The following is a 19,867-nucleotide window of genomic DNA, read 5'->3' as shown; positions in this document are numbered from 1 at the left end:
GAGCGATCAAGATGAAGCAGGGGCCGCGAGGATCGCTTAAGCGCGGCGAAATCCGCGCGCTTCTTTATGGCCGGCACAGCTCGAACAGCCTTCGTCCCCTGCAACCGATGTGTCTCCGGACTTTCCTCCCAGAAAATCAACGGTAGTACCAGCGCCATGGAAAATACTCCACTTAAAGCTGATCAACGTTCACCTTCGTTACCCGTGAGAAGGCAGAAGTCGACTAGAAAATGCGACACAACTCCTCCGCTTGTTCGGCCTCTAGCGTGTCCGATTCACTGAACACTCTACTCGAAAAATCCTGTCATCGATTGTCGAGATTTCCTCGAATCGCGCGAACACCTGGATAAACCCTTTTGGCAAAGCTGCCAAAATGGAGTGCACCTCCGGTGCTTCGACTTTCTTATTCTCTTTCGAAATAAACGACGGTGCAATATCTTCGAGAGAGTGAGCCACCGATAATACACAGTTTTACGAGGAACTACGGAAAGCAACGAAACAAATAAACCAGAGAAATTCCAATCGCTTTTGTATTGTTTAAGACGGTGGTAGTAGTCGAGCGAAATTGCGAAGCGGAAATAGTTCGAACGTTCGCGCGCACAACTTTCGGTGCAACGTAGGCGAGGTTCGGACGACAGGGAGAGAGAGATTGTTGCCGTTCTGAAAAAGCTTCCCGTCGTAAATTTGAAATTAGACAGGACAGGGAGTCCCGTGGAGAAGATCCCGGCGAACGTTGCTGGTCCGAGGCAACCGACGCTGCGTCCTTATTTTCCGTGTAACTCGGCGACCGGTGGAGAGGGAAAGAATTTGTCTCTGGCTAAATTGCGTCCAAAGAATCCCCGACTGTCTGAATAACCCGAAGAACAGGTCCTGGACAGGTTAGAACGCGTCGGCGTCGCTACGTCTTAGCCCTCGCGTAGCCGATCGTCGCCACGGCAAAATGGCCAGCTGTCGCTTTCGCTGCGCTGCCAACCCTCTAAAAATACTAGCTTCTCGGGCTCTCCGAGCTTTGGCCCCTTCTCGTTTCAATCTCTGAGTCAACTATAGGAACTCCTTGTCTAATTTTACGCGCGCGGACGCGCGCGCCGTCGTCCGCGCGCGGAAAACGAGCCTCGCGAACTACGAGTTCCGCGCCGCGGCCTTGGCGCGTCGTTGCGAAATTTTGGACGGGGGCCTAGAAAACGATCCTCGTGGCTCGTTTCCTCTCCCTCTCTCTCTGTTCGATCGAGAGAGTCTTCTCGATCGGTCGATACACCATTCAATCTAACCAAGCTTTCTGTTCAGCATTTATTATCAGCGTCGACGTTAGGGACGTTCCGACGTTGATACATTTTTCCGTGTTCGACGGCCATTTAACCGTGTCGCGATTAACTCGTCCCACCGGCTGATTGAAAACCTTCCATCCCGCTGATTTATTTATCGATCGCCGCATTAATCGTTTTACCGCACGCACATGGATACACCGATATCTATCGTTAATGGACGGGGAACATTTTAATTAGACTTCGCGTCCGACCGCGTCACGGATGCGTCGTTCGGACGACAAAATTCGAAAAATTAATTTGCCATTTCGAGCTAATTTATTAGAAAGCTTCGTTTAGGGTCGCCAGCTAGTTCATTTAGGCGATTTGGTATTGTTAGTTTGGTAGCGTTATTATAGCATTAGTTTTGTATTAGTTTACTATTATTTTTGCTATTACTTTACTATTATTTTACTATTACTTTACTATTAATTTACTATTAATTTACTTCAGACACTTACTTTGACAATACTTAAACCACCCATAATTTTATTAATAACATAACCACGACACATCTCTGAAAACCCTGTGCTGAAACAATTTTTCAAAGTATTATATTTCAAAATTCTGATTTCAGCCCTAAATCCAATTTCACCACTTCCACCCCTCTAACAAATTAAAAACTATTACCACTTAATAACCATGCATCAATTCAAATGAAAAATCGATTTCATCCACCCAAACTACCGCCGTGCGTGCAAGCGTCGCTCCGTGTGGCATAAAGAATCGCCCCGAGGGAGAAAGAAAACGGTGAACTCTTTGTTTCAAAAAATTCGCAGCGACGTATAAAAAGGAGCGCGATTACGGGGAGGGCCCCGGTGGACTCGAATTGGGTTCGCGTGGTCGTATCGAGAGTATGAAAAAGAGAGAGAGAGGGAGGGCTCTGCGGCGAGGCGGAAAGATGGAGAATAATGTCGGGAAACGGGAAGAAGGCTCTCGGGGAAAAGTATCGGGTCCGGCGAGCGAGGATCGTTTCTGCCGGAAACGGCGGACCGTATCAAGACCCGTGGAAACGATGGAATTAGGCTTGCCACCGGTAAAGATGATCGCGAGGGAGGCGGTAGGCCGTTTGCGAGACGCGTCGGTTGTCCTTTGAGAAATCCCCGACATCTATTTCCAAAATGGGTCGTGCGTAAGAGCGACGGAGGCGAGAAATCTTTCGTAGAACACGACGGACGACGTCGACGTCGGCGGGCGACGTTACCGAAAATAATCCACGTGGGGCATCTCTCCGGCGTTCAACGTACGTCTGCGATCCCCCCCGTTCGTTGACGGTGACGGCGAATAAAAAAAGAAGACGGACGAGGGAAACAATACGTAGCCGAGCGGCTCGTAAAAATTTCACCGGCGATCCGCGGTGAGAAACGCGCGCGCTCGCGCTCCCGCGAGGAGAAAATAGAGAGGACGAACCTTTTATCCGCGAAAATTCCGGCGATTCGGGGACGGCCGAGCAATAAGCTACGCCTTCCGGCGGGATTTATTCTCCGCGTCGATACACGCGGCTGCGACAGCGTTGCAAGTTTCAACGGCCGACGCAGCCGCGGAGACCTGCTGTCTGATCTTAAACGGCTGCTACCACTTATCGCATTCTCATCTCGTCGCGGCACGGTTATTCCACTTTCGGTGGACAATGGCGGGCACCGTGTCCCCCTCGTTTCCGGTCGACGCGCGGTAAAAGCGCCCATTACCAGGCCCGCTTTTCACGGGATATGAGATTATCGTCGATTTTATTACTATTTAACTCGCCCCGAGATATCTCGTCGCGGGCGGCCACCTCGACGCGGCTGTAACAGGTTCATTACTAAAATAAGATTAATTTGCTACGCTCATTTCTATTAATTTGCCATCTTTTACTTTTTACGATTTATCTGTTCGAAATAAAGAATTATCAGCTTTTAAAATATATTTCTTTAAACTAATCCCGTCAGTCGATCAAAATATTATATTATCGAATATTTATTATATTAATATTGATTTCTGAACAACGCAATGCACTTCGAAATATTTAACACGGACTAAATATAACACGAGTGACATAGTAAAGTACAAGCATATGTCTTTTACGGAACACACCATTTTCGTACGATAGTCCCGTGTTCCATATTCATCGTCCCCAATTTGAAACGCCCGTATTCGAATAAACATTTCTTTTACACGACGTCGATCGTTGCGTAACGCCGTTCGCACGAATTTATAAAGAGGAGAACACGTTCGAAACAAACGGCGACAATTTTTCCATCCACTTTTACGCGCCGTTTGTTCCGCCGTTTCGAGTAAAGGTGTTTCTCGCGCGCGAAACCGTCGCCGAGGCGTGCATAATTGCTCTCGGGGGAGAACAGAAAACGGATCGATCACTTTTTCGGCCACGAGCAATTAGGTTGGTCGCGGAAAATCGCTCGAGGGCCTATGGAAAAAGTGTTGTGTTTCCCCGACAATGCCGCAGCCCCGGCCCTGCCGTTCCGATTCGTGCCACCTGCTTCCTTCAACCCTTTTGTCCGCGGGCCGATCTTTAACCCTCCGACTGCGAAAGCCGTGTATGTACAGGCTTTCTGTATTTTTGTAGAAATTACTAGCGAGGAAAGTATCGTTTTGTACGAGGGAAATTCTGGTATAAATTCTAAAATAAATGACTGTGCTTTTGGCTATTTTATATTACTGTGCTATACTGTATTACCATACTATATTACTAAATTAACGATACTATATTATATTACTATATTACTACATCGCCATTACGGAAAAAATTACGATAAACTCAGCTATAAAATGAAAAAATAAAAAAGGAGATATTGACCACTTTACACTGACATCAGAATAAATCATTAAATCACTCCTATTATCCTTGCAATTCTTTGCTATCGTCATCTTAAAATAAACACATCCTTCATCATCAATTTGAAATTATTTCCATTACATTTAATTACCCGTATTATCACCAGAATCAACAAATAAAATAAAATGAATTAAAACAGCCTAGAAAGCTACATAAAATAAATAAAAACCGTATAACTCTAATTTACTGTGCAATAATTATTTTTTAAATCTCAAGGATAGCGTTCCGTTGAAAGATTGTTCCGTTGAAAGATTGGCCCGTCCCAGTCGGAAGATTGCACGGAGAGATCGCGACCGTAGACGAAGGGTTAAACCGGCGCAAAATCGGTGCGACGCGGATCGCGCGACCAATGGCGCGCGCCTTCCTAATAGCTGCGTAAAAGAGAAGACGCACCAGATGTTGTTCACACTTGCCGGTTATTACTTATAAGTGACAGTAATACCGTCTCATTTCCTGGCCGCTCCACTTTGCGAGACCCAACGAGAGACCCGCGCAGCCTCGACACAATACGACCGATTTACCAAAGTCGGTCCAATGGCGCTGCCCCTGTTCCTTGCTCATCTCCCCCCGTTCTGTTGCCATAACCCGCGCCCCACTCAATCTTCGCGAAGCTTTATCGTCGCTGTTTCGAAATCGTGCCACGCCGATTAAGCCCTTTTGTAGCCGGACCCTTGCTCTATTCGCTCAACCGACCGGCGAATAGGAAAATACAAGCGGAGACCTCGAGTCATCTTTCACGATTCTCTTGAAAATATTTTTTCTACCCTGACACGTGTGTTTCTGATTTTCATTCAAACGGAGATGTTCTGTAAAGAGCACTCTACGATGTGGATTACGGCTTTTTTAATACGTCAATCGTTTATTTTATTACTTAAAGCTTTTCGACGAAGTGAGCGGGGGTGGATAAAGCTGCCTCTTCTTCCGTTTGTACGACTTTCAATCTTAAATAATTGAGAACCTAAGCCGAAGCTCGCGTTTACGTTCTCTTAGAGAGACTAAATCTTTTATTTAGCAATTACCTTGTAAGAGAAATAAGCCGACTTTACTTATTTCTGAACGGACCGAAGTGCTCGCTTTTAAGAACTTCCCTGGAAGTCGTCGAACGCTTATAAACGAATTGCAAATTTCATGCGTCCACGGCAGAAGCAAGTAGATGCCACTTAAAGCTGAAGGCCGATTAGGTAAATCGAAGAGTATCGACCATTTTTACGGAAAATAATAGCATCAGTTACGTCAACTCTAAATCCAAAATAATTCTCCTGGTTTATAACATTTCTATTCTATACAAGAAAGTGCACTTTTATACATTAGAAATTAACTCTTCTGACTCGTAGAAACAATTTCACTATTCAACAATTTTCCAAATCTATACTGTTGTTATATAAATATCTATATTATTATAAAAATTATCTTAGTACCTGGAAGAACAATTTTAATCATTCCACGGGGTCACCAAATCGAGGACAAAGGATTAATATCTTCATTATTCGAAATTCCATTTTCGAACCCCTTCCACCCCCGATTTAAGCACCGATAAAAATCGAACGTTTCCAGGAGGCGATTCAGCGATCCTCTATCCGATCCATTGAATTTCCAAGCGAGAGGATCTCGGCGAGGATTCCCGTGAGAAGCCGGTCTTCGATTCTTAGTCATTGTTGCCGGGAAAGGATGATCTCTCTCTCTCTCTCTCTCTCACACACACACACACACACACTCAGGCACGTTCGCGCTCGGGAATCATCTTCTATAAATAATCGCGGGACCCGCGACGCGTGGCTCGCGACCTCCCGGAATAATAGCATCGGCGGATAAATATTTATCCTCGAACGACGGCTTAATTCCCGCGAAGCGAGAGGCGACGGGGGGGGGGGGGGGGCTTAATCGAATTTTATCGCGAAGTGCCGCGCCGGCTACGGGTATGATTCTCGGATGCTGGTCCGGAGTACGTCGCCGTAACGATGATTGAGGCTAACGACTGGGCGCGATGTTGCTCGCATTAACGATTTAATGAAAACGATTCGAGGTTCGATGCGCGAAGGCGAATGGCAAAGGCATTGTTGCCCCGGTTACACGCGCGATCTCCGTCGTCCACGATTCATCGATTCGCGACAGCCGTCTGCAATGTTTGTAAAAGTTTGTCATCGGCCCGGAGAAAGATGGAAGCGCGCGCGACAGCGTCTAACCCTTTGCACTCGAAGCTAAAATAATTTCTCTGCCTTTTAGTATTCCCATTTTATATAACAAAGAGCATTTTACACATACGTGATTGACTCTTGTGATCCATACTAACGGTTCCACTCGTAACGATCTGTTAAATCCAAACTTTATTAGTAGAAAGATTATTTTGTATCGCGATAGAAGAATTTGATGCCTCAGAGTCACCGCTCGAGCGCAAAGGGTTAAAGAGTTGGCACGGTAACCTCCATGCGACAACCGTGATCGATAACTTCGGGCCGCGCGTCGCCCGGCTCCGCCGGTTATCACGATTTAATGAACCGGCTGTAATTACGGGAGGAAGACTAATAAAGTCGTTCGGACGTCGTCGACCTCGAATTATCATTAGCGGGTCTATTCTCGTGGCACCGGCGTCCAACGCGATGCCGTCCCGCGAAATACGTCCACGGTCCAATTTCTCGCGCGCAACTTTGCTCTCGACGCGATCGATCCTCGCGGCGATAGTTTCTACGCGATTATTCTGTTAGACAATCTACGGATCTCAATTGTTCCAAGTTTAATTAACCGCGTCCGCGGAACGCTCTTGCCCCTCGGACGACGCTGCGAAGCGAAGCTGGAAACTTCTTTAACGAAATTCAATTTTTCAGGTGTTTGGGTAGTTGCTTTTGTTGATCTATTGTTGACGAGCTTGAAAATATGCTGGGTCTAAGATATTGGCCGATTTAAATAATAGGAAAATAATGATATTGTATATGGTAGGAAATTCGAGTCAGATTTGTTAGCTTTATGAGGAAGCATGTGGCAACGAGTTTGAATTGTTGTTTTATATATTATTTATGCATTAACAATTATTTCGATATTTTTATGTCAATATATGCGTTTGACTCTTTGATATTGATTATGATTTTCACTTTGTGATTGCTAAAGAGAAATTCAATAATTTTCTATATGTAAGCTTAACCTTCTAACGAAGCTAAAATAATATATATTATATTCTTAAAATATAGAATATGATAAATAGACTACAAATTTTCCCATAAAATAAAAATTGTAAACTCCCAGACAATCATACAATTTTTTAAATATTAGATACCTTCCAGGATGAATAAAATAACTAAAGTAAAAGTAAAATAAATCAAATAAAACTAAAATACGCAAAATAAAATTAAAATACATAAAATAAAAGTAAAATGCATATAATAGACAAGATAAATATTGCCGAATACCGATCTCATGAAAACAGAAAAATGTCGCTGGACTCGGTTACCCTATAATGACATAAATGGCCGAGTGACCGGGTCGGCAAAGTGTTAATGAGCTGTCCGCAAGGTCTGGTATTTATGGAAAACACGGAGGCGGTTCTGCCTGGCGGAGGGGAGGCCGGGAACAATTCGTTGCCCGAACGAACGGTTGCGCAAGATCGATCGTATTTATATCGCGGTGCAAAGTACCCGCATAAACAATAATTAGCGCGGCGTGTGGGAGTGAACGGCAAAGTGGAACGTCCGATGAATACGATCTCGTTATCATCGAATTCGAGTCGATCGGGCCCTGGTCGAATGTACAATCGACGCGTCGTTACATACCGGGTGTCCCAAAAGTGACTCATAATCGATTCCTGAAATCATTTCTAACAACTTTCTTCCTTTGCAAAACCTTTCCCTAAGGCGTTAACAAGTTATCGTATTATTAATTAACAAGTTAACCTTTATCGTTAACAAATTGTTAACGAAAAACAGTGACCCTTTTTCGCTGATTGGCTCGACCGTCTCGCGCGAGTTGATCTCGCCTCTCATTGGTCGCTGCTTTTCCTTGATAACTAATCAACGACGCGTCAGAGAAAATGTTTGCAGAAGAAAAAGTTGCTTAAAATCATCTCAGGATCCCTTCTCTTACCGATTAAATAGTCACTTTTCGTACTTTGCGTATAGTCGCCACGAGATGGAATTGCGGCGCGACTTCTCCGCGACCGTGAGAACGCGGATCAAACAATCGCGGGGGAAGTTAGGAAACCGCGACAAGAGTTTGCGAATTACGTTTACCCTCGTGCTGCGGTGCTGCGGTGCTCGCGCAAAACACGGGAGAGCCCGACGGTCGACGGAGAGGCCCCTATCCATTTTCGTCTACGTTTTCGGCAGCTTAATCTCCCGGCTTGCGGTGGCTAACTTTGCATTGCAGCTCGCGGATCGACTCGTATCTTGCTTCACTTATCTCTTTGCACGGAGAAACGGGACGTCTAGAATCGTGAATTTCATTTCCCTGTTCGCGATTGTCGGCAATTATCGAGTTAAGTGAAGCTTCCTATTATTATTTAATGCTGGCAGAAGGTGAAAGAATTTTTAAAAAATAGAATGAAGTTAGTTAATGCTTTTGTTATTCGATATTCTTCCGTATTCTGTGATATCAAAAATATAGCGGTCTATTGAAAAAATTAATGAAGTTACTCCCTGTAAAATAATAAATATGTTATATACCATGCCTCTTTAAACCACGCAACCTTTTCTCTTGAAAAATTGACTGTTCACTGTATATTTTGGAGATCGCAGAGGAGCATAAGCTGCGTGGACCACCCCGTGCAACGTGCACGTGCAATTTAATTCGCGTTTCAACTAACAGAGGACCAATTCGAATAACCGGGACCCTGTTTCGCGAATTCCACAGTGCATTGAGCAGACCTCGGAGCTCGGACAACCGTGGCTACCCAGCAGTTTTTATACGACAGTTAACGCCGTTCGACGGACCCGCGAAAAGAAACACGAACCGAACACGCGATAAACTCCGAGGCAGATGCGAGGTTTCCCGTGGTCCCGACGTTAACTGGCGATAACGATCGACGGTGGAGAGAAATCGTTACGGGTGAAATCGTCGACGAATCGAGGGGATTCGGAGGACCCGTGTCAGCCGCGGGACAGTTTCGAAAACGCGCGAAAATTGGACGGCGGTCGCGCGGATTCGTGCCGGCTCGGAGCCCACGTAAATCACGACCGGCGGAAACTTTTTCCTTGGCCAGGCGGATAATACGTTGCGACGGAGTCGAGTCAAAGTTCGAAACGCCGCGGCGGCTGGAATAAATCAAGGGGAAAAAGGCCGGCACGTTTGTCGCGTGGGCGGTCGTATAAGCCGTCGATCGACCGGCAAACGTTTCCGACCGAACGGTTCCCGATCTCTCGAGTTGAGGGTTCGACGCTTCGATGATCGAAGCTGCGAGTGGACCGGCACGCATTCGATCGCTTCGTTAACGATTCGTTGATGCCTCGTTAACAAAGCAACCGATAATTTCGTATCAATTATTGAGATCAGAAAATTAAAATAGAAAATTTAGCACTGAGCTAGATTTTTACAGTCACAGCAACCAATAATTTCATATCAATTATTAAGACAAAAATAATAAATTACACTACCATAAGCTTCGATATTATTATACAATTTCTTAGATATTAAATATCATTCGCGATCAATAAAGTAAATAAATTCAATACAGAAAATTTATCATTGAGCTAGATTTTTACAGTCGGCAAAGTATTAGCAACAATGGTCCTCGTAGCCAGCCGGCAAATTAGTTCCCGAGTTCGTTCGTAGAGACGGGGCGGCGCGCGTCGAAATCATATCGAGGCAAACATTTAAACGATTTACTTCTCCCGACAATTTAACGGAGACAGGGGGGAGTACAGGAAGTTCGCTGGAACGACACTTAACAGGAACACCTGCCCTCGAAAGTTTAATTGGGGACCTAAACGTTGCCGACAGAACTGTCGTTCTTGCCGCGGCAAGAATACAAAATACGAGGGGAACTCGATCGGACCACGGAACTTTTCTTTATCTATTAGCGCCGCGTCAGCTGTTCCGCGAAACGAATCTCCGTCTTTTCGAGACGTATTTTCGGTATTATTCTCTCTATTACCAATTTATTCCTTATTGCATTATCCTCTTTCATCTAATCCATCTATAATAATTTATATAACATTATCACTTATTTCTATCTTACATTTCTTCTCTTTTTCTTTGTTATAGCATTTTATTTTATTTTATTATTCCTTCGTACTTATCAATGAGCTATAATCCGGTCTTTCCAATGACCATGTCTCCGGCATAATAATTAAATAAATAATAAACTTGATTGGTGAATAATACACTGAATAACTAAACGATAATAATAATCCCAGAATCTATCGATAACTATAGCGTAACCAACGCCGCCACGATCCTAATCGTGTGCACCCGTAAACGGTACGTGAAAGCGGGCAGCTGGCGATTTCCCGTGAAAAAAAAAAGAAAAAGAGCCGGGAAAATGCGGTATAACTTTTTTCGTTCGGCGAGGATCGAGCTTCGAAAATTCGCTTCGTCCACGTACACCTTCACAGTATTACACGGAACTAGTAAAAACATATTTATCGCCGACGAACGAATATCCGCCCGCGTTTCCACGGACGGTGGTGGATAGTTCGGATCGAAGATAACCGACGTGGATGCAGGACCGTAAAAAAGCTGGTAGAACGTATCGCGATCGATGCTACGGCGGGAGTTTCGCCGAAGTTTGACAGATTTCGCCGGAAAACAAGGGCTCGCCGATGCGTGCACAGGGCGGTGGAGAGTCCCGGAGGCAGAAAACCGCGTCCGCGTCCGTGTGCGCGCACGTGTGTACAAAATCAACCGCGCGGAAATTAGGAAAGGGCGCAAATTGTAGGACCGGGTGCCGATATCAGCGCCCGATGGACGCTAAACGGTGGCCAGCCCGTTGTCGTTCGATTGCAATATCGATGTACACGCGGAAACGAATCAAAGTTGCATTTTCGACTTACCGATGGCGAACGGCTCGGCTGCAAACAGTCGCGGTTCCACAGGCGATGAACATGGTCGCGTTTCCTCGTCACCGTGTCCGGAACAGCTCGATATTCTCTGACGATCCTCGACAATGTCGCTCGAACCACGGCGTAATAACTGACACGGAACACGTCGTTCACGGGCGATTCGGTTGCGTGCCCCCGCTTGTTCGCCTCGCTATTTACAAAATAAAGTCGAGGCGAACGTCTACGTCTTCTGTCTAATGACACACCGGCATTGTGTACGCTTCGGTATAGGTCAACAAACTCTCACCCTCGGTCGATGACGGGCTCCTGTGTGTGCCTAATATTACGGACGGGACACGCGTACCTCCCTGCCTCGGAATTTTCGTAGATCGCGACGTCATCTCGTGCCTGTGACAGCAAAGTTATGGAAATTAGTTGATACATATTTATGCGAGACGGTGTATTTCTCTATACATGGAATTATTAACATTGAACCTGGTAAACAATGTAGTTTACAATAACATTTATGTTTCGCGTTTGTAACAGGAACGACTAGATTTCATGACATTAACACATTAAAAGCGGGGGATCTTGACGAAAGTATGCTAGGTAACGCTTCAAACCACAAAACATACTAAATACAGATGTAGTGCGCATGAATTACGCATAGATTGCGCAATGAGGTTGCAAACCGTACTAATACGACTCCCACCTTTAAGCTACAGTCGAGATAAATCGTAGTACTACGACTCCCGCCTTTAATGTGTTAATATATTAATATAAAATTATTAAGATTACCAAAGAGAAGAGAATAAATGTCTACGCCGTTCCTGCATCGATCAATGAAAACAATTATCGTTTAGCATAGAAATCCGCAGTGTAGTAATTACCGTAGAGAGTAAATCGTCGACCAAAATGTCAACCCCTTGTCACACATTTTGGCGAGTGACGCTAGTTTTGGCGAGCGTTCCGTCGACGTCAGCGTTCAAATACATATTCGAGTCGTACACGCAATAAATATATACATTTCTTCTTCTTCTAAAACATTGTACAATCTAAAGCTTCTACTGGTTTCAATAACGAGTAAGTCGTACCGGCAAGGGGTTAAATTGACAGACAGTGAGAGCGACTATCGAGTGAATTATTCTTTGATCCTTGATCCGAATCGTTCCGTCGCCCGTTTTCTTGCCGGTAGAATAGCAGAAACGTTCTACCGGTGCGCAGCCCGGAGGTGTAGAATCCGGTTGAATCCGGTAATTAACTCGAACTGGAACCGCCTTAATCTGCCACGGTATCGTTCCGGACGACAGCTTAGGCTTGGATGGCTCGCCTCCAATATCTCATTCTCTTTTTGATTACAGTTTCCCGGGGCGAAGCCGGAGCAGCGTGGCCCCCGGGGGAATTACCGCGGAATCACGACACGTTGCAGATGTACATACGGGAAGACTGTGCGGGCTGGAACTTCCATCGAGATTGGACAAATTGAAATTGACTCGGCGACGCTTGAGGGAGGCCGGCGCGAGAGACGGCGGAGATCGAGATTACGGTTCCGAGGCGGTGAGATCCTCGTCATGGTGCCGAGTTGGTCGGTGCTCGGCTCTCACAAGGTCGAAAGGTAGTGAGAGTCGAATCGCGGGGCACGAATCACGAAATTCCGTTCGATCGGCGATTCGCGGGTTGGCCGGGACACGGTTCACCGGCGAATAGACGGACAGACTTCCCGGGATCAAGGACGGACCGATCGAATGGGGATCGCGTTTCGAAAATGGTAACGTGAGATCGAACGATCGATAGATAGAGGAGCGGAAGCTGATGACGAGACGGGCCAAGAAACGCGACGAAAGTAGCCGGAAACGATGGAAACGAGCTACGAAGCGTTCACCGACAGCTACTACGATGTCGGACTGTCCTCGACCCATCTGCCGATCGATCGGGCAAGCACGGAGACGCCGCTCGAGTGCAAACAGAACATCGACGCGACCGGGCTGTTCGACTTCATCATATGCGGCGTGCTGGTCAACGTGATCGGCCTGTTCGGCATATTCGGGAACGCGATCTCGATGATCATCCTCTCGAGGCCGCAGATGAAGTCGTCGATCAACTACCTGCTGATCGGCCTGGCCAGATGCGACACGGTCCTGATCGTGATCGCGGTGAGTCCTCTTCCGGCGTTCCTCTTCCGCCACGTTTTATTCCGGGAACGGTCTCCGGGGGGGAGCTCGGAGCGGCTAACAATTTACGCGAGCACTTCCGCCGTCGGATGAGCACCTTAAAAGGGTTGGTCGTAGTGGCGGCATAAATTCCGGGAGCCTAAGAAGGAGAATGAAAGATACAGAAGTCGATGCTCGCGTCTGAACGTTCCGAGCCAGCGAATTTACAAGCGGCGACGAACGAGTCTCGGAATTTACCGAGCCTCCAAGGATTTCTAGCGCTCCGTGAAACGGCTCGGAATTAACGTCGGATCCGCGTGTACCGTCGAAATTCGACTGCCGGTTTTATGCACTCGCGACCGAAACGAACGTTCTTTCCGCTTTACCAATGTCACATACGAAAGAGAGAAAGAGAGAAACTGCTGCTCGGCTCCGTATTTCGCGTAAAGATCCACGGAGCGCTCGCGATTTATGCCCGGCAGTTTGCTCGGACTTTCTCAAACGGTTTCACGGTTTCCTCGATAAACTTCGGATCGCCGAGATCAACGTCGCCGCTGCGGATTTGCAAGATCCCGATAAAAGTGGCTCGAGCAACGGCGGAGTAGAGAGCTGTGTTTGCCCGCGGAAAATATCATTCGCTGCCGCGTTACGTAAACCTAAGCGGTCCCATCGCCAAATGAACTTCTCGAGGTCGATACCAAGGATCCCCGAGGGTGTTCGACGCTTGAGCACGGTTTCCAGCTGGTTCGGGGAAATCGAAGAGTTGTCTCGGACACCTGCACGTCCGGTTCTAGCCGCGTGGCTTCCGCAATCCTTGTAACGCGAAACTTCTGTTTCCAGGTGTTGATCTACGGGCTGCCGGCGATCTACGCGTACACCGGGCTGCTGTTCGACTACAAGTTCATCGTCTATCCGAAGATCGTACGGTTCCTGTATCCTCTCTCCTGCATGGCGCAGATAGCGACGGTGTACTTGACGTTGACGGTGACCCTGGAGAGATACATCGCCGTCTGTCATCCCCTGAAAGCAAGGTCCTTCTGTACGTACGGCCGGGCTCAGCTGGCTGTGCTGGTTATCGTGATATTTTCCTTCGTTTATAATCTACCGAAGTTAGTGCTCTTTCTAATATACATTCAACGACTCTGATCAATAATCGGGCAACTTTTAAAACGCGATAACTTCTTTCAGAGCTAAATTACTTGATCGTTCTTTTCGCGCGAGTGCCAGTCGACTAGACCATAGCTGAAATGCTATTTTTTCAATTTTCGCAGTTCAAAGTTTCTTGGTTTACTTTGTCATTTGAAGCAATAGATCTAAATCAAACACTATCTAACAATAGTTCTAAAATTGTTATTTCATTTTAAAGGGTGCCCGAATATTTCATTTTAAAGGATACCCGAAAACGTTCTTGACCATTGCCCGCGTTGCTCGTAGATTCTGGGAGATAGACTTCTACACGGAGGTCCACTGGAAGTACAACGTGACGGTGCTGTGCCTGTTCCCGGCGGAGCTCAGGAACAACAACCTCTACGTCACCCTCTACGTCCACTGGATGTACTTCTTCATTTGCTACCTGTTCCCGTTCCTCGCCCTGGTCATCTTCAACGCGGCCATCTATAAGCGGGTGAGCAACTCCAGCCCTTGTCCCGGCGTAAAGTAAACCCGGGCTCGCAACTTGCGATACAGATTGCGCCGCGATATTTGCTAAATCTGAAACTGATTGGAACCGTTTGAGCGATTTAATCGATCGAATGTTTACTTAATAAAAAGCTCGCTCGTAGCAGAGCAAATATTTTTGCTCGAGGAGTGCAATCACTCGTATCATTTTTCACGCTAATTTTGGAAAATTGGTTGCGCATTTGTGTACGGTTCGAAGGTGACTCTACTGATCGTTGAAAATGGAGGTTCGCGGGTCTCGAATATTCTGAACCAGGGAACGAAATATAAAATTACTGCAGAGTTACCCGAGTTTACCCTATCATCTCGTGCCACTTTCCTCCGCCATTGAAAATGTTTCAATTCCGCGATCGCACGGTGGTAACGAAAAACAATGTGCGCCCTTATCCGTAACCTAGTTTCGTGATGTCCATAATTTCGGCGGGAATGACTCAACGAAACGAGTCGTACGATTCTAACGAGCACTCGCATTACCATTCCCACGGCGATCGACCGAAGTAAAAATTGTAGGAATGCCCGCCGATACGCGAACCGACACATGCGGGTTTCGCTTTTTCTGCCCGATAAACCGCTGAATGCCAGACAACGGCGAGCATCGCGCACTCGGCCCGATGGCGCAAACTCTTTTCCCGAGGCTCTGTTCGTGTCCTTTCGTGCGTGCCGCGTTCTCGAAAACGCCGGTATCGCGATCGACGAGCGGCGGACAAGAGAGGACGCTCGGAAAACTGCGAAACGTTTTCCACGTAACGTTGCGGTCTCGTTCGCGTGCCAAATTTACGGGCGCATAGGTAATTCACACATGTCGCAGCTGGCATACCGCGAACGCGGCGAAACTCGTGACCGATTTTTCGGTCGTGCCTCTTCTTCTCACGCGCCTGAATCGCGCACGACCGACGCGCTCGCGTGCACGCCAAGCTCGTCTCGTTTGCGCTCGGATTCGTCGTGTCGATCGCTTTTTGTTGCGTCTACGATGAATCCCCCTTGCTCCGTTCGCAGATGAGCATACAGGAGAAATTATGCGAGTCGCTTAGGCGGCGCGACACCAATTTCCCAAATGGCGTCTTGCCAGATAAATCATGCCGCTCGCTCCGACCCGGGCCGTGTAAGAAATTTCGCGTCCAGACGAAAAACAATCACCCTGGGGATGGGCGAGCAAGGCAGGCGAACGGTTTTCAGCCACCCGATCTGCCATGCTCGGGCTCGTAATTCCGTCGACGGAATGGCGCGACGCGGCGGCGCGTATCTTTCGAAGCGTACATCACGAGTGCGAAGATCGTTTTACGAGTCGGCAAATTTCATATTGTTAGGCGAGAATCCCGTATTTGCTGTGCGTTTATCGTCTCGCGAATGCGTGTAGTCGTTTTCTCGCTTCCTTTACGGCTCCTAGAGAGGAACAGAAGGGACGGAGGAAGGGTAGCGTAGACGGCGTTGCCATGATCCCAAAGACAACTTTTATGCTTACTTCCATTTCATACGGTTTTATCTGAAACGAAAGTATAAAATCAATAGCCGGCCTGTGCTGTGTGCTCCCCGCGGAATCGCGTTGCGCCAGGGTTGGATAAAACAGAAAATTTCGCGAATCTCACGAGAAACGGGAGTCCCTCCCCGCATAAATCGTTCGCGTGGAGGAGTCAGCGGTAAAACGCAGAGGCGAAGTAGTATAAGGGTAGCAATAAAGATACAGTCCCGCCTGGGAGCAGTCGCGGGCTCCGTGGATCCTGGCGCGCGCCTTTTTCGTCGAGTTCGTCACGCTCGCCCAAAGTAATGCCCGGATCACGCGATAATCCAAGAAAGTGCTGGGAACACGCCTCCGTGCCAACACACGATCGCATATCTTTCACTTTCCGCTACGATCGGGTCACCATTAATTATCTTCCGCGGTCCTCGTGTCGGTTCTCTTCGTTTCTTCATCGTGTACTCTGCGCATCTCGCGAGACGACGGTCCAGAATCGGCTGAAATTTAACCGTGACCGTCAGGCTAGATGTAATATACAAATTCTGATAAAAAGCATTCGGACACCTTTTCAAACGCGATAACATTTTTGTAACTGGAACTAGACGTTTAGTAAACTAGTCCGTTTAACATTAAGAGCACATTCGAGTGATTTAGTTCGGCTCTTAGAGGTGTTATTACGTATTGAAAGCTGCGCGGATACCTTCTTCTTGGGAAGTGGTTGAGGCAACCGCGGAGAACAACGCAATAGAGAATAATTCAGCGGAGGATTTGTGTTGCAGGTGAGAAAGGCGAACAGAGATCTGCAACAGCTGTCCCGACACCAAAGGCGGGAGATCGGGCTGGCTACCATGCTGCTCTGCGTGGTGATCGTATTCCTAATCTGTAACATCCTGCCGCTCGCGTCGAACATCCACGAGACCTTCCTGTACGATCCGCCGCTCTGGTTAGTGCAAACAGGCAACCTGCTCGTCACGATCAACAGCAGCATCAATTTCATCATCTACGTGATCTTCGGCAGGAAGTTCAAGAGGATATTCCTGAAGCTGTTTTGCAGCCCGAAGCTCTTCGGTCCCGGAAGAGACAGTCCGGAGTTCCAGACGTACGACGAGTCGATCGTCACCAACATGACCAACATAGACCTCCGGAATTCGATCAGGCATTACCACCTGAACCGGTCGAGCACTATTAGCAGAAACAATAACGTTTCGAACGGTAGCACCAGACAAAGTCTGAAGGCCTCGGGGAGACCCGGTAGCCCGGGTCCTTGCGTCTATTATCCTGCCAGGAGTCCTGTCAGAAGTCCCAGCCAAATGTCGAGGACCTCCAGCAACCATAACGGATGGAGCAAAAAGGACGACTCGGTCCTGTAGCGATGTAAATTCTCCGGGTTCCGGATACGAGATACTGACGCGAGAGGTCCGTATTCCGCGTGATCGATCGGCTCTCGGCGAAGGGATCCAGAACCTTGTGCTCGAGCGTACTGGGATCTAAACTCGATATTCAGTTTCCTCTCGTCCGTTGTTCGTGTCTTCGCACTTTCTCCTATCCTTAGCGTAAACGTTAACGCTCGATTGTAGATGCTTGTCATTCAACGATCAATCGGAACTCGCGAACTGCGATGCATTTCGGTATGCAACGCGTGACTGCTTTATCGTGTGTATATATTGTATACAAGGCATTTCGGCGTGATGAATATGTAAATGGACCTGTTTCTGTGAGTATCGGGGGTCATCGGTCGAACTCGAAAACTGTGTCACCCGAAATATTCGCGGCTCTTCCCCGCACGAGTTTCTCGGCACGCTGAAAAAAATAAACCATCGGTTGCAATGATGAATGTTTATCGTGGACAGGTACGGGGGATCGATTGCAATTGTAAGTAGGACAATATGACAAACTGCGTGTATGTAAAAAAAAATGTGTCGAAAAAGCATTGCAATGCACCACGCGCGCATCAGCGAACTGTAAATACAACTATACGGAACACGTCGACTATGTGTATCACAGATTTTCATATGTTCGATAATTATTCGCGATGCGATTGCGCTCGTTACATCGAGATACCTTCTCTCCCAAAGAACAGAGTTACAGAAAAAATTATACGACCAACGGGATTCAGAGTTTTTCGTTGCCCTCGCAAGAACTTTCGATGATGATGGGTTACTTGTCTCCGGAAAAAAACGCAAACACGAATACAGTATTATTAAGTCTCGCCACACAGCACCTATGACAAACAAACCGACAACGTTAATTGTACAACAATTGCTTTGAAGTATATGCAAGGAAATCACAGATGCGAACGTCTTTACTATACAGAGGCTCACGAAAACGTGTGCATGCAGCAACAATTTTTCTATCCTACCGAATAGTTGTCGACGATAACAATTGAAACGGCCGATCAACAGAATTCGATGACCACACGTTTTTAATTTACAAAATTTTATTTTGAACGTATTGTAAATTGAACGAAGTTTGTCGTCGTGTGCGAACTCTTTTGCGAGTCAATTGTATTTCTGTACATCGTATCACATCTTTAATTATTCCGATATATTAAGGTGTACTAAACAGATGGAAGAGGGAAGAGATTTATTTTTGTTACAACACACTATCCTGCACTAATAAATAAAGGCGTACTACATTTGACTCGTAGTTTCTTGGTATGTAACGTCATTAGGAAAACCTGCGCGTATCCTGATTCTTCTGGATCTACACCTTAGCATTTCAGAATTACATACAAACGTGTACCTGAGACCATTTACTAATTACTATATTGTATCATTATATGTATATAAGTACGTAGATCTCTTAGATTCTTTCCACATTTCTCTGTCTCTCTCTCTCTCTCTCTCTCTCTCTCTCTCTCTCTCTCTCTCTCTCTCTCTCTCTCTCTCTCTCCCCCTCTCTCTCTCTCTCTCTCTCTCTCCCTCTCTCTCTCGTAGACATGATCTTCGGATTATCAGCTCATCTAAGAATCATTGTTCCATCGAATTCATAGAAATTTTATTTGCAAATAAACATTATTCAAGATGTATGGACGCAAAACTCACATGTAAATATCAAGATATAAAATAATCTGCTGTAATAGTTCTTTAAGCGATACTTTTACCGATACTTGGACCCGGTTACAATAGATCGAGTGGAATCGTGTTTTCATTCGACGAGGATAACGAAATTTCAAATTAAATAGAGGGAAAAGAAACGCTCTTGTAACTATACGACGAAAGCATTACATGAACTAAACTTATATACACGTTATATTCTAGTCACGAAATTTCTATCAAGCTATTACCGTATTGGAAATCTTTGTGATTACGTATGTATATATACATGTATATGTCTAACCAATAAGAACGTCATCAACGTATATTATAAATAAAGTGAATCACTTATAAGACTGCTGTGCGACTAATATTGCTCGCTATACCCGACATCTTAAATGCCATTGACAAAATAAATTTTATTTTACCTATAAAACGTCGATTACTGCTTCC

At 46.3% G+C, this 19,867-nt stretch overlaps 2 protein-coding genes across 6 annotated transcripts in view; one reads left to right on the top strand and one right to left on the bottom strand.

The window, feature by feature from the left end:
- Positions 1-12,481, bottom strand: part of LOC144474279 (uncharacterized) — an 82,764-nt gene extending 70,283 nt beyond the window's left edge. The window contains exons 1-4 of one of the 4 annotated variants that reach the window (XM_078188987.1): positions 12,191-12,481; positions 11,987-12,134; positions 11,404-11,504; positions 11,109-11,307 (exon numbers count right to left, since the gene is read on the bottom strand). The gene's annotated coding sequence lies outside the window, so the exon portion shown is untranslated. Of the gene's footprint in view, positions 1-11,108; positions 11,308-11,403; positions 11,505-11,986 lie in introns of all 4 variants that reach the window. The other 3 variants (XM_078188988.1, XM_078188986.1, XM_078188989.1) reach the window with 3 other exon arrangements.
- Positions 12,482-12,942: 461 nt separating this feature from the next.
- Positions 12,943-19,836, top strand: Fmrfar (FMRFamide Receptor). 2 transcript variants are annotated; one of them, XM_078188993.1, is made up of 5 exons: positions 12,943-13,249; positions 14,087-14,355; positions 14,681-14,870; positions 17,159-17,322; positions 17,398-19,836. In XM_078188993.1, the coding sequence occupies exons 1-5, from the start codon at positions 12,953-12,955 to the stop codon at positions 17,747-17,749; spliced, it is 1,272 nt and encodes a 423-aa protein (XP_078045119.1). In that variant the 5' UTR covers positions 12,943-12,952; the 3' UTR covers positions 17,750-19,836. The 2 variants fall into 2 exon arrangements, with proteins under 2 accessions (XP_078045119.1, XP_078045118.1); XM_078188992.1 differs by having other exon boundaries at positions 17,159-19,836.
- The last annotated feature ends 31 nt before the right edge of the window (positions 19,837-19,867 follow it).

This window comes from Augochlora pura, chromosome 8 (genome assembly GCF_028453695.1).
Source record: "Augochlora pura isolate Apur16 chromosome 8, APUR_v2.2.1, whole genome shotgun sequence".
Taxonomy (NCBI): Eukaryota; Metazoa; Arthropoda; class Insecta; order Hymenoptera; family Halictidae; genus Augochlora; species Augochlora pura.
This window is presented reverse-complemented; position numbering and strand designations above follow the sequence as displayed.